The 15,189-nt window shown below is 39.6% G+C and overlaps 1 protein-coding gene across 1 annotated transcript in view; it reads left to right on the top strand.

The window, feature by feature from the left end:
- Window positions 1-4,506, top strand: part of TYRP1 (tyrosinase-related protein 1) — a 10,354-nt gene extending 5,848 nt beyond the window's left edge. Inside the window, exons 5-8 of the mRNA XM_009079649.1 lie at window positions 274-441; window positions 2,007-2,186; window positions 3,493-3,639; window positions 4,199-4,506. Of these exons, the coding sequence (XP_009077897.1) occupies window positions 274-441; window positions 2,007-2,186; window positions 3,493-3,639; window positions 4,199-4,404 (701 nt within the window). The 3' untranslated portion in view covers window positions 4,405-4,506. The remainder of the gene's footprint in view (window positions 1-273; window positions 442-2,006; window positions 2,187-3,492; window positions 3,640-4,198) is intronic.
- Window positions 4,507-15,189: the final 10,683 nt, after the last annotated feature.

Raw genomic sequence — 15,189 nt, 5'->3', positions numbered from 1 at the left:
TCTACAGAAAATTTTCCCACCACACTTAGAGAACCCCAAATTTCGGTAAGAGGCTGCTTGGTTTTGTTTTTCTTTTTACATCCTGGTGCAAAGGATCCAGAACACAAGACCCCATGAAGATTCTATGCCTGACAAGAGGAACTGGCTCATTCATTCACTGTAACTGTCTTTTGTGAGGGACTTTCTTCCTCCATGGTACAGTCATGAGAAGGACTCACGCTGTGGCCTACTGTTCTGAAGCAGTATTATTTCATCTCTTCTCTCTATCCCCAGGCACTGAGGGTGGTCCCATCCGAAGAAATCCTGCTGGAAATGTTGCACGACCTATGGTACAGCGTCTCCCAGAGCCTGAGGATGTTGCTCAGTGTTTGGAAGTTGGTGTATTTGACACTCCTCCTTTCTATTCCAATTCAACAGACAGTTTCCGCAACACCGTAGAAGGTAAATATGGCAAATAAAAAGACTTGCAACAATTCCAAAAACAGTCAAGTGAGCAGTCTTGCCATACTTCCTGTTAGCAGTATGAGTTTTGAGAGAGGCTATTGGACACTAAGGAACCATTATTCCTAGCATTATACATTAGCTTAGTATTAAGTGGAAATAAGCTTTGGGTAAATTAATTTATAGCTATAGTTAATGTCTCTTAAAATGCATAAAAGCCTCAGAAGTCTGTTGTTGGCATACTAAGTAGAAAACAGCTGAAATTAGGTCCTTGAAACATAATTAATAGGTTGCCATTGCTGAAAACAGAAAGTCCTTGCCTGCAGATTGATGCAGATGCATCCTTAAATGAGGCAAACAAGTGCTTCTAGCAGTTATTCTTGTATCTGAATGAAAATAAATTACAGAAAGCAAAATAAATTGTAAGATTTGGTAGTACTTAGTGCAATTGGTAGTACTTAGTGCAGTGGCATTGAAATAGTAATTGAGGTCTGGGTACAGGATTTACTGCTAAACGTTAGTCCCTGGCCCATATAATTCTGTTCTTCTATAAGCTCCACATATTCAAAACTAAATTTTCAGTCACTGGCATCTGAACACACACGCCCCCCCAGCAGAGAAACCAGCCTCAAGATTTGATTTATAATGTTCAGCCAGTATCCTGCCATCTGCTTCTGAACTTTAATAATCCAGAGTTTACAACAGGAAAAAAATTATGAAGGAACAGTTCAGACCCTTGCTAGACCTCCCAGTGATACTCCGGCTCTTTTAAAGAGGTGTAACTCCTACAATGAGGAGGATCTTCTTCATTTTCTTTCTCTTGGAGAACAAAACCAAGAAAATACACCAACCTTTTAAGTGTATCTGGCAGTTTTGAAGGTTTACCAAGTCTGACAAATGGGCTATCAATACCTGTGTATCTAAACATGGTTTTAGCCAATTAATTGTATGTATTCCTCTCTTGAAAGTTCGCCAGAGCTTGAAAACAGGAGGAGTTTTCATGATGCTTCAGATCCTGACATCTGACATGAGGATATGAGGTTTGGGACACTGACAAAGTCACACAGGCTATCTTCAGTGATAAAACAGATCATGTGAAGCTTTCTGAGATGTGTTCACAGTACACAAGGGAAGCAGTGTACAGAAGCATAACAACTAGCTTATTAGAATAGATGGCAACATATACCCGCTTTGGTCAGCAGTTCAAAAACACAGACAGCTATTTCAGCTATGCTGAAAGATTTGTAGGGCCCAAATATACACCTTTATTTTCATCCTATGATGCGGTTTATTTTGGCTGGTTTTGCATTAGATGCCAGCAGCCTTGCGCTCCACATTCTCAACAGTCTTTCATAAAGACTATTTTAATCTGAAAATTATGTATACCAGGGACATTTCTCAAATGCCAGTAGGTAGAGAATTAGCTAGCCCTTTATGTTGTGCAAGGCAACACAATGACATGAAAGGCTTTTAGAGAAAAAAAAAAGGCATTCATCTGAGACTGCAGCTTCCAAACAAAATCTCAACTGGGATTTTATTGTGTTCTTCTTTGTTTGCCTATTCAGGGTACAGTGATCCTTCAGGAAAATATGATCCAGCAGTTCGAAGCCTTCACAACTTGGCTCATCTATTTTTGAATGGAACAGGAGGCCAAACTCATTTATCACCAAATGATCCCATTTTTGTCCTCCTGCACACATTTACAGATGCTGTTTTTGATGAGTGGCTGAGAAGGTATTCTGCAGGTAAGATGTTCTTATGCACAGAGGCAGGATGGTGGCTGTGTCCTTGTAGTCGCAGGAGCTCAGCTGCATCTTGTGGGACAGCAACATGCCCTTAAGCTTATGAGAGAGGTTTGGAATTTTAACTGTTTGTGTAGTTAGCAAAGATAAAGTAATAATAAGCAAGATCTCTTCCTTACTCCACTGACATCCATTTACAAATCACTCTGTGTGAAGGGACTTGGCCAGGGATACCAGGCACAATTCAAGAAAAGAATATGTGCAAATACATTGCCTTGGTAAAGCAAAGACAGTGTAACCCTGGAAGGACATTCCATTGTTGTGTAGAGTAAATATCTATGTTTCTTCTTGTCAAAGAATAACAGATGCCATGCAGATTAATCTTTACAATCTTTGTGATATACTACCAGCATTTCATAAGCATCTCCATATACTTCTAAAGGATGGTCACTGTTTATGCCCTTGTTTCTTTAACTCCAAAAAGAATAAAGTATATAAGGAAGAAAGTGAAAGATATGGGAAAAGGAACTACAAGGAAGGAAGGAAAAAAAGAAATAAAGAAGGAAGGAAACTAGCATCAGTGAACTAGGGGGGGAATTCTGTGTAACCTTTATATTTGTACGTCAGTCTGCACAATGCGGCAACTGTATTCAATCCCCTCTTCCTTATTCTACAGAATACAGCTGTTGTTGCACAACTGAGACTTCTTTGTGTGGCTTCCACAACCTACCTCATGCATTTTTCCCACACCAGCTCCCAGACAGTGATTGTATCCCCTTGCGTGCTTGCATGACCTATCACAAGGTTTTGCATCATCTTATCAAAATGGATTTTATTTTCTTTATGTTTTTGGTGGACTTTGGGGTGTTTTTTTTACTTCAGCTGACTTTCATCTCTTTTAACATAATGTTGAAAACAGTTCCACTGGAATTCACATCAGTTGTCCTCCTGAACTGGATGAGAGAGCTGTTCACCACTGTTACAACCGGGAAAAGCCAGATTGTAGCAAAAAGCCTTTCCCAGTCCTCCATAGCTCTCTTTTTCTACGTGAGAAGAAGTGAAAAGCCCAACGTGGGCAGAAATATTTACTGTCTACTTGTGATCTCTATTACAAAACAGATATCATTAGTGGTCTTGCTTTTGGACAATGCAGAGCTCTCTCTTCTGTATCTGTCACACTGGAAAACCAATCCTTCTGGAACAATTTAGGTGAAGAAAAAACTGAGGTGCTCAAAACCATGAGTAGAAAAAAAAAGTGCAAATTATTTTGATTTTATTTACAGAAATGTGATTTGGCTTTCTAATTTAGATATCTCAACATATCCACTGGAGAATGCCCCTATTGGACATAATCGACAGTACAACATGGTGCCTTTCTGGCCTCCTGTGACCAATAATGAAATGTTTGTTACTGCACCAGAAAACTTGGGATACAGCTATGAAGTTGAGTGGCCAGGTAAACCATGCAACCTAGACACCACCTCTTCCTTTTTTTTTCTCATCATGTATTTGTCCCTTTGATCTTATGCAAAGTTGTACAAATTTTACAAACGATACTTGTTGTCTCTGTAAAGGACTTTTTTTCCTTTCCTACCTAGCTTTCTAAACATGTGTTTGGGATTTAGTATAGCTAAATAGCAACTGATCAGAGATTGTTGAAGCATGAAGCTTCCACCATCCACTTCAATCTTGGGAGAAATTCTCATTTGGATCTTAACTTTGCAGAAGGTCCTTATTTCTGTATCATATACCTTCATTAAATCACTATAGAGAATGCAAATCCCTCACAAACCAGATGGCAGAAGAAAAGTCCAGAACTGGCTTTAGAGCGGAACAAGAGAGACTGAATTTTCTCACATTTTTGAGCACATATTATCAAAAAAAATTTAAACTAGTTCTACTCCACAATTCACTGAATAATGACAAATACTGAGTTTCAGTCTGTTCCTCTGATGTTTATCCACATACTTAACATTTACTTTTAATAACTTTCCCTTTTGCTTTCCTTCCTGTAGGTCGGGCTCTCCGTGTCACAGAGATGATTACTATTGCAATAGTGACTGCACTGGTTCTTGTTGCTATTATCTTTGCTGCTGCTGCTTGTATCGTTCGTGTCAAGAAAAACAAGGATGAGCTGCATCAGCCTCTTCTTACTGACCAGTATCAGCACTACTCAGATGATTATGATGGCATACCAACACCAAGCCAGTCTGTTGTTTGAAGAGATGGCGCTTTTTTGCATCTATATGAAGCTGTTTATTTTTGCTGTATTTCATAAATGGTGGTCATCCATCTGCTTTAAAATAAAGAGCATGAACTGTCAGCTGTCTTAATACGCTTGCTTCAGGCTTCACCTCCTCTTTCATCACACCTAGGCATCCATAACTCACCTTTGCAATGTTAATTCTGTGCTGATTTTAACAGAATTTTTCAAGGGTCACCTGAAAGCCTTTTTCATACACATTTCTGTAAAATTTGGCAAAATTTAGTTAACTTGCCAACAGCCAGCATCATCTGACTTCACCTAACCTTTACACCCAGAATTCTTTCACAAAGTACTTTAGTGAAAAGGTCAAGTCTAGAAAGGAACAGAAGCAGAATACAGAATACAAGTAGACACCTTCACTAGGTTAGTAGAAATGTGTTTCAAAATAGCCAGCATGCCAGGCTACAAGGGAATTCTGAGGGGAACAATGTATTTGAAATCGAATTTTATTCACAGAACATAGTTTAGAATTTATTGCTGCTTTTAGGTGGATCTGTGAAAAGAGGTTCACTGTCTAAGCCACTCCAGCATTTGGACACTTCAGCTATGTGTTCAAACACAGCTGCCTAAAGGGGCATCCATTTGAAAGGACACCTAGCAGCAGCCATTGCTTTATTTTTCTTATGATTTTTCACTCTCTCATTCCCTTGCTCTCTCCCACTACTCCCATGGTATGGCATTCTCTCCAGCAATGAGAGATTTCATTGTTTCAGTTATCTCATGCTGAAATTTAAACACATTCTTGTACTTTGAGAGAAGGCTCTAGGCATAAAGCTGTAGAATAGACTTGGAAAAATAGCTGTAAGCAGCTGCTGTTGAATTTATTCAACAGGAGCCAGCAGGAGAGAAAAAAACACCTGCCTTTACAGCCTGAGGTAGGGCTTGAGGAATCTGGCTTTAAGCTTCATCTGCTTTCTCTTATTCTAGCTGAGTAAAATAAGTCATTTGACTGTCTTCCTATTATGTCTTATTGGATCTAATTAGCATTGGTTAGCTGACATACAGAGATGTTCCCAGTTTCAGACTACTGAATGCCACACCATGCACTCAAATCTCTAATATTCAGACTGTAAAGTTAAGATGTCCCTTGTTTCTGTTTGACTCCACCTTCAATAGAAACAGCAAGCAATTTGGATTGAGCTCCTTCAGTCTGAGGCAGCCCTCCTAGACACTGTTATTAGACAGAAGTAAGGGCCATGCCTTCTACATGCTATGCAGACATCAGTGGTTTCAGTGAGTACAAGGTGCACTCAAGGCACACGCGTTCAGTTGTGAGGAGACAAAAGTTTGTATATCAAGAATAATGTAAATAGGAAGACAAGCACTCTTGACTAGGCAAGTGTAAAATGGGTTATCATCTCAACCCATTTTACTAAGCATGGGGTATGAACAGCCAGAAAGATTTACACACATAACTGATAACCAGGAAGAAAAGTTTCACCTGTCGAATCCATGGCATAAAAGTAAATTAGACAAAGATAATTTCTGTTGTGGTCTTGGTTTTATTTACAGTCTAGCCAATAAGTATTTCAAGTACACAGGCAGCAGCTTATACTCCAGCTAAAATTCCTTTTTCTGCCATTCTTGCTTGTACTGAGCAGCAACTAAACAAGCCATCCACTTTTCTGATGCCATTGGATTAAAGCAGGGTGATTCAACATATTGTGAAGTGAGGTCAAGAGAACTGAATTTTCTTCTTAGCTTTTACTGAACTGGTGACTATTCTTAGCTAGTACATTTTTGCCTTTGTGGCTCATTTGACTCATTTACAAAATGAAGATAATACAGCTTCCCTTGTAAAATGTTTTTACTTCAATGGATGAAAAGAAGCATACGGAAGCTTGACAAGAGAAAGAACATGTCAAGGCAAAATCAGATCTTGAGAAGAGGATGTTAGTCATTAAAGCCATTTAATCCTTAAAGCAAAAGCACACACTTGTGTTTTGAGAAGGCCACAAGTCTTGAGGTCAGAAACTGAGGAGAACTGCCTCCTAGTTACTGCTGCCACACATAAATGAAGGAAGCAAGGAAGATTTTTATAACAGAAAAGAACCAGGAAGCACAGAAATTAGAGAGGGAAGGAAATTGGAGAACCACATGCTTGACTCATTCTTGATAACAGTCTCACAAGTCCTTCTTTCTTTAGTCACTGTTTGTAGTACTCTGGACTATGTCTGGGTGTGGAAAAAAAAGGGTTCCTGCCATCCTGCCTGGTGTTTCTTCCTGAGTTAATCTGATGGGGAAAAACAGGTTTAGGTTTGAAATCTGAACTGGCCAGCATATGAAAAAATTAAGAAAAATAAATTATGACCCGAAAACTGAGTGTGTCTTTCACTTGTTATATGGCGATAAAACCAGGTAGGAAAATTTTCAAGGAGAAGAGAGGATGTGAAAATCTGAAAAAAGTACTAGCTGAGAAGTCTGAGGTGCAGCAATTAGGAAGCATGTGATGTCTCTTTTTCCCATGACTTTTCTGCCCTGTTTGTCTCATGAAGGGTTGTCTTCATTTAAGGGTTGTAAAAGACAGCTGCAAAGTATATCTAGAAATCATGAGAAAATAGAGCTAAGTTCATGGTGAACTGATGATTGTGCCAAAAGGAAGAGTGGCACAGTTAGTAAAAGATTGGCACCGTTAAGGAAACATTGTAAGGAGACTCAGATTTGGATACAGGTAGAGATCTTTACAGTTTTGTCAGACAGAAACTCTCACACAAATTAGAGCTGCGAAATTTTTGTAAAATTAGGAGATTGCTGAACAAATATTGATAATGACACTATGGGAACCAAAATCCATGCGCGTAATTGGTGATAGACTGTCTTTCCACAAAATGTTATCGGCCTAATGCTATATCATATTATTATTGTTTTTATATAGATTGCAGTCATCATATCACAAAAACACTCCAAACCCAAACCAAACCACACAAACAAAAACAAGCCCCAAAAATGTCAACCTTTCTATCGCCTACAACTAGGGATATTAATGACTTTTTATGTTAATTTACCTTCTTAGCTTTCTAACAAGTTCTATGTTTGGCTTTTGAAATGTATTTCTCTTACAAAAAACCAAATTAGTAGACAGTAACTAATGAATTCAAACAATGAAACAGTAATTCAGATTCTCCCCAGAAAATATTAAATGAATAGAGGTTTTGAGAATATTCAAGAGAGAAAAGGAACTAAGGTCAGGAATTTGAGAAACAAAAAGCTGCCAAAGCTGCACTTGTCCTTGGAAAAAAAATGCTGAAATATATCTGTAACCATAAAAATGAAAGTATAGTAAACGCGGAGTCAAGATTAGCATGTCAGATACATACAGATACATTTTTTGTGTCAGTGATAGTCCATCTCCGTTTTCAGTAAGATGAATTATGCTGGTCTTAACAGAAAGAGTTAAAGGCTAATGGAATGATAGACAGAAATTGCCTTACAAGACAGAAGCTAAAAGCTAAATTTGCATCAAGACAGCAGATAGTTTTCATCAAGACAGCAGGTAATTTTCATTCAAGAGCCTAAAAATTACTTACAAAACTGTAAGTCCACCTGTAAGGTATTGGAATAACTTTATCAGGTCTGGAGTACTGTGCAATTTGGAGTAGCAATATTTTATGAGGAAGGGAAAATAAAAATGCTCTGTGTAACTACAAGCTTATTAATTTAGATTCAACACCACGACATTCTTCAAAACAAACTATGAAAATACAATTGGGATCAAATATGGCACAGATTTTTCAAAAACAGACCATGCTAGCTACTTTTTTATGTTTCTTTGGTAAGATAAACCAAAGATTTTATTTAGGACTTATACTGATGCTGATGGCTTTCACAAAGTGACATGTGCTTAAGCCTGAAAAATTAGGAATTGGAACAGGATCTGTGGACTGGGAGGAGACTTAGCTAGAGGAAAGATGGAGACACAATATCAGAAGTACTAGGGTTACAGGGCTAGTACCTGCAGCAGAATTATGAAGTTGAATCAGCCTTATTTATTTCTTTCAAGAGCTGTTGATGCACTTCATTGAGTGGATAGTCATCCCCCTTAGGACAGTACTGGAAGAGAACATACAGTGGGATAAGGATAACCTGCAGAAATACCTTGTGAACTTGAGATGTGAAAAAAGGTGAGAGGAAGCAAAACAGCACAGTAATGATATCTCCCCTCTTCTCCTGCATTCCAGTAACAAGAATTTCTATTCCCACATGCAAACTTTTCCAGTAAGGAGCAAAAAAGCATTGCAAACAAGCTTGCAAGAGAAAACCTTATTCTATCAATGTGATACTAGTGTGAAAACAGCAAAGGCAATTGGCCCTAAGACATAGCATAGTTTGTTCAATAAATGTACCATATACCCTGGAAAAGTAATAGATTCTGTTAACTGGCTGCCTACAATAAAGACAGAATCTGAGGGGAAAATTTCCTTACAAACTGGTATTTCTACGTGAAAGAAAAGATTTTAAAAGGCAGATTAAAGATTTTAGTGGAAGATGGTGGGAGATTAGGCTGTCCCATTAACTTCTTCTTAATGGTGGGTAGTAAAATCATAACTTGCATGAACATCTTTGGACACAAAGCTGAACTATTTTTATAACTCAGACACGTTTCTAACCCCAGAAGTCTCACCTCTCCTATGTGTGTAAGGGCTGACTAACACTGGTTAATAATGACTTTATGTTGACATAGAATTAGAATGATTTGCAAAAAGAGATTTATTGCTGAAGCGTATTCTGATTGCCATTTTAAATTTTTTGAATGTCCAAAACATAGTAACCAGCTAAATATTTCACTACCAAAAGACTAATTTGACAAGGAAGTCTGAGTAAAAAATGTTAATTTGAAGGTAAAATGTGTGGATCTCCTCTCTCAAAACAGAAATTTGACATGATATCTCATTTAACCTCTAGTTTCAAATGAAAGTGCTGGCTTTAGTTCAGGTGCTGCTTTACGGTTAAGTTAAAGAGAAATCAGATTCATAATATTTGCTTCTAGATGCTCATTGGAGGGAATTAAAATAGCAGAATTTGAACTAAAATAAGCCTTGGATTGATTTCTGTGTAAATCTTTAAACACAGAGCATAGTGTGCATTGTTTTGTGTCATCCTCCCAATCCCACCTGTTGCACCCAGAGGATTCTTAGGTAAGTCATTGCCAGTTCCAGTTATGTGCATCTCTTTTCCCTCTTCACTCCCCACATGCTGGGGGCAGAGAAGGGGGTCTAAACAGTCATTTTGCAGTATGTTAGGTGTGCGTGCAGATAGAAACTGGCTTTAAGGACTTTGGCAATCAACCAAGCATGGATTTGGATTTTATAACTAGCAAGAGCTCTTCAAGGAATAAGGATGGCATCTTGCTGAAGTCAGTGCCCCAGTTCAGTACAATAGGAACACATGGTCCTTTGCTTGAAGCAAAGAAATCTTCGAAGGAAGACAGAAGCAATGTTGCAGAATTAAGCAACCTTAATTTGAGGCTGAACTGGTGATAGGATGACTGCCTAAGGATTTTTAAGTTGCCCATACGACCCATCTGTTTACTACTGGTGTTAAGTTTTATTTTGCTTCAGTTCAGAAAGTTTCAGAGAAAACTACTGGTATGGATAAAAGGCCTCACGCTAAAGAAAATTCCTCCAAATAAAAAATCTCATGGGAGAAGAGGGGAGAGGGAGAAAGTGTTTGTATAGAAGCTGAAAGTTGTGTTGTAGCTGACATGGATTCGGGCTATTGAGCTTGAAGTTTCCAGGAAGAACAATATTTCTCTCTAGACTACCAGATAATGTATTAACAACAGCAACAACAACAAAGAAAACAAAACAAACAAACAAAAGTTCCAAACAATATCATTGCACCAAAGGCCTCCAAGCAGAAATTTGTCTTTTTGTAACACCTTCGACAAATCAATATATAGGAACAATTCTCAGTATAAACAGCATAGTTAAATACAAAGAATAAAATAAAATTAAATAGCATCAAGTGATTGAACACTTATCAGAAGTGAAGATACTAGTTTCAATTGAACTTTGAATGACAGGGATCATGTGTACTTCTTGTTTTTTAATTTATATGGGGGGAAAAATAGGCACCCTTGCTAAACAATTGCATTAATACGGCCATAAAGTAAAAGTCTCATTTAAAAGAAGGTAAATTTTCAATTCTGACTCTCCTTTGGAATGGCAATGCTAGTTACACCGCGGGTCCAAGTCTGCAGGCAGCGAAATCCCCTGCAGCAGGCAGGACGTGCTGCTGGACACATCACCCAACAAGCCTCGGTGTGCTCCGCCGTGGAATAGAAAACCTCTGAACTAAAATGTCACTTCAAGTTCTAAAGGCAGTTTTCTGGAAAAGTAATTTAATTTGCATCCCTTATCTTCCTGTTCCAAGAGAAGTCCCAATTCTTTTAGTTTTTGATGCTATTTAAATTGTTTCAGGCTCATCTCAAGAACAAATCCTTAACCTATCTAAATATCTCCTATCTGCAATTACTAGTTCATAACCACAAGTAAATGCTGTCCATGGGAAAAGCTAATTTTTTTAAAAAATATTATTGTTTAATTTTTAACATGGACAGGGAAGTGATTGCCGTATTGTCTTTTTTTTATCCATGCATCTCAAGTGGTAAGAAAATGATGGCCCACCAAACACTGATACAATTTGATATTAGCAATTTATGATCTTAATTTGTCTCCTTAGTACTGCTAATGTTTTTCTTCTAGCAGTCTTGGAAGACAAATCAGCAGGTGCAGCAGCAGGGCCTGAAAAAGACGATCACTTCTTCAGGTGAATAAGTAGCTGTCATTCCTTTTTTGAGCAACTTTTTCAGATGTTCTGCCATCAGTCTCAGTCTTGTTATAATAATACTTAATGACTCTTTAAAATGGCTTTCCTAGAAGTGGAGATTTGGGGTCAGAGAAAAGAGCACTTCACATACTAGCTTCATCACAGACAGCAAATGCTCTTTCTGCTCAAAATTACCTCAAAATTATTTCTGATCCAGGGGAAAATAGTCATAAATGTTAATTATGGCTCTTACCCTTCAGATGCTAGTGAAGTGACAGGAAAAATAAGTCTCTCCTCTTAGCTATAGAGGATAAGATGAGTTAAAATGACAGACAAGGATAATGAAATGGAAAGTAAAGTTCAATTGTTCTTGGTAATCAACAAATAGTGGATATCTGGAATGAATGCTGTGAATCTTGATTTCTCAGAGTCATGTCCTCTGTCATCATCATGGGTTGCACTTTATATCTCATGGACCAGGAGCCTCAGCTCTGACATCTGCTTGAGTAACGTGCACCATCAGCAAGTTTGCAGATGACACAAAGTTGGGGGGGAGTGTCAAACTGCTGGAAGGCAGGAGGGCTCTGCAGACGGACCTGGATAGGCTGGAGAGATGGGCTGTTTTCAATGGGATGAGGTTTAACAAGGCCAAGTGCTGGTCCTGCACTTTGGCCACAACAATCCCATGCAGTGGGGACAGAGTGGCTGGAGAGCAGCCAGGCAGAAAGGGATCTGGGAGTTTGGATAGATAGAAAGCTGAACATGGACCAGCAGTGTGCTCAGGAGGCCAATGGCATCCTGGCCTGTATCAGGAACAGTGTGGTCAACAGGACCAGGGAGGTGATTCTGCCCCTGTACTCAGTGCTGGTGAGGCCACAGCTTGAATACTATGTGCAGTTCTGGGCCCCTGAGTTCAGAAAGGATATTGAGGTGCTGGAGCAGGTCTAGAGAAGAGCAACGAGGCTGGTGAAAGGACTCAAGCACAAGTGCTATGAGGAGAGGCTGAGGGAGCTGGGGATGTTTAGCCTGGAGAAGAGGAGGCTCAGGGGAGACCTTATCACCCTCTACAACTCCCTGAAATGAGGTTGTAGTCAGGTGGGGGTTGGTCTCTTCTCAGAGGCAATCAGCAGTAGGACAAGAGGGCACAGACTCAAGCTCTGGCAGGGGAGGCTAAGGTTGGATATTAGGAAGAGATTTTTTTATGGAATGTAGTCAGGCATTAGAATGGGCTGCCCGGGGAGGTGATGGATTCCCCATCCCTGGAGGTTTTCAAGATGAGACTGGATGTGGCACTTAGTGCCATAATCTAGTAATGACATTAGAGTTGGACCTGATGAACTTTGAGGTCTCTTTCAACCTGGTTGATTCTATGTGAAGCTGTAGGCACTCCCCGAGCCTGACTAGTTGGTGACCAGTGGTTCACCTCCTTTCCCTGTGCAAAGATCCCTCTTGTTCTGCCCCCTTGCTCACCCTTTATCCAGATGCAATCCAGCAGTACTGAGGCTAAAGGTGTCAGATCACAGAAAAAGGGAGAGTTTGCATTCCAAACCTGTCATTAGCCTGCAGGCTGGAAACTTGCTAAAAATTACTGGTCATACCAGTAATGGAGAGATGGATAGGTGAGGAGAACTCCATAAACAGGGGTGAGAAGAAGACAGTAATTACTTCTGTTTCCTTCAAGGGGAAATTTATCTTTGTGCATGTGGTCTGTTCATGATGTGAGTTTTCAAAGGACTTAGGATAGTTGGCACAACACCTTGCTGAATGCAGGCCCTCTGCACGTGGATGAACTTCACTTATTTCAGGGGAAACTTTGCCTTCTGGAAAAGCATTTTCATCCAAATTCTTTACTCATAAAATTTCCATCTAAAATACATTAATGGAGTGCTTTTCTGGCCAATGAAAATATTGGGGAATGGAAAGGCAGAAAGTAAAACGAGAGCTAAAACATAGATGAGTTTTGCTGGTTAAAATCAAGTTTTGTGTTTAAAAAGGGAGTGATGAGTATTCCATTGTGGAAATACTTACCTGTATTGAAACAGCTGTAGTTGCTTGCCCTCCTGCATGTGTCCTTCTGTTCAAGTAGCTCTTACTCTATCACTCTAGCACAGCCTTCTTTCCAGAATAGCAAACAATCCTGTTCATTGTTTGATATCCTTGTGCTTTATGCAAAACAATAATGTGGTTTGTCTTCTAATATCTTTCTCAAAATTTCCAAGTTTGAACTGAAACAACAAATCCAAACAAAAAGTAGCCTCTTTTTATCACCCCTTCCTGCAGGCAATAGCCTCTCCTACAACCCCAGGAGGAGGCAGGCAAGGCAACACAGCGCTGGATGTTCATGGGTCCTCCACAGGAGCTGGATGTAGCAGCCAGCACAGCTATTTTATCCAAGGTTGCTTTCAGGGTTGGGGCCCGGGACTCTCCAGACCCTGTGCATCCTGTTGTACAGCCTGCCATTAAAAAGCAGATGCACTTCAGCTCCTGTGCTCCAGTGCTTCCCAGCACGCTTTCTGGTTTCTCAATCAGCTTGTGTTGCTTTTTCAGCCAGAGAATATGAAGCCCAGTAGCTCTCAAATAACATTGTGCTGCTGTTCCAGGTATGCAGTCTGGAAGAGAAGTAGGAAATTTTTATCATCTCTCACCAGACGCTGGTGACATTGAATTTTCACTTGTAACTACCTAGGGGATATACTGGTGATCAGCCCTAAGTGATGGGCCCATGACAGATGGTATGTGTAGATGGCTCCTCCAATATTCATGAGTGATACCAAGATACCTGGTAATGGGATGAGATCATGACTGCAGCTTGGCTTTCTCCATAGGAACAAGAATCTGGAAGGACATCTGTGACACCGTAAAACTAGTCAATGAGTTATTACATTTCCGTCTGGACTTTCACTTCGGTGAAAAGGATCTATAGACCAAATACTGTATTTTAAAAATAAAACATGTCCTGGTTCTTCTGGCCAGGACAGGGTTAACTTTCATAGAGCCAGGAAGGGCACACTAGGACCCTGGGATTATTCAATACCACCACATGCCCTGTGGAGGGGATGAGAAGGCAGGTTTGTTCCAGTTCTGTTTCAGCAGGTGTGTAGCCTGTGCAGTCAGACAGCACTGAATTCTGCATAGTGAGCATTCACAGGTGAGTTGTTTGCCTGTATGTTATTAATATAGCTGTTGTTACTGTTAATTTTCTTACTTCATTGCTGGTTTTTTAGCAAATTGTTCTTATCTCAACCCATGATCTTTAATTTTTCTGCCTCCAATTCTCCTCTCCATCCCACTGCAGCGGGAGGAGGGGGGAGAGTGAGTGGGCATCATCTGGGGTGTTTCAGTGGGAACACTGAATTGGGGAATACCATTCCTAAACCACCAGAAGACAGATCAGACTGAGTTTCAGAGAGCATGAAAAATTAGGTTGGTGGGGTCACTGGGACAGATCCACAGACTACCCTGGCTGAACCTGCTGCTTGGTTGGGGGCACAGAGCCACCGGACTGAGGCTGATATGTGGTTGGAGGCATGCTGCATGCTTATACTTAGAGTTAATCCATTTCCCACAAAACCTAAGAGCATCACTGACAGAGAAGGATATTTTGCTTCACCTTAATGGATATTGGTGTTTGCCATTAGTTTGTTTATATTGAATAAGGATAAAAACTGAAAATATTCACCTGAAAATTGTATGCAACCAAATTGGGAATGGGTTAGAATTTTGGTGTGAATTACATATCCAGACAGGAAATAAATCAGCCTAGGAATTTTTTTTTATCCCTTGATCCCTATCCATAAGTATTGCTGAAGGTAGTGTTAAAAGCTGACAACAGGAAGACTATTGATTCCAGTGTGTTTGTTCCATGTTAAATATTTTCCCAGTAGAACTGGGAGGGATTGAAAGTAATTCAAGTCATTTAAAATAATGAAATATTTCCTCTCCTTATAGCACTTAAAATAATTGTCTTAAGGG

This window comes from Acanthisitta chloris, unplaced genomic scaffold (genome assembly GCF_000695815.1).
Source record: "Acanthisitta chloris isolate BGI_N310 unplaced genomic scaffold, ASM69581v1 scaffold3918, whole genome shotgun sequence".
Lineage (NCBI taxonomy): Eukaryota > Metazoa > Chordata > Aves > Passeriformes > Acanthisittidae > Acanthisitta > Acanthisitta chloris.
This window is presented reverse-complemented; position numbering and strand designations above follow the sequence as displayed.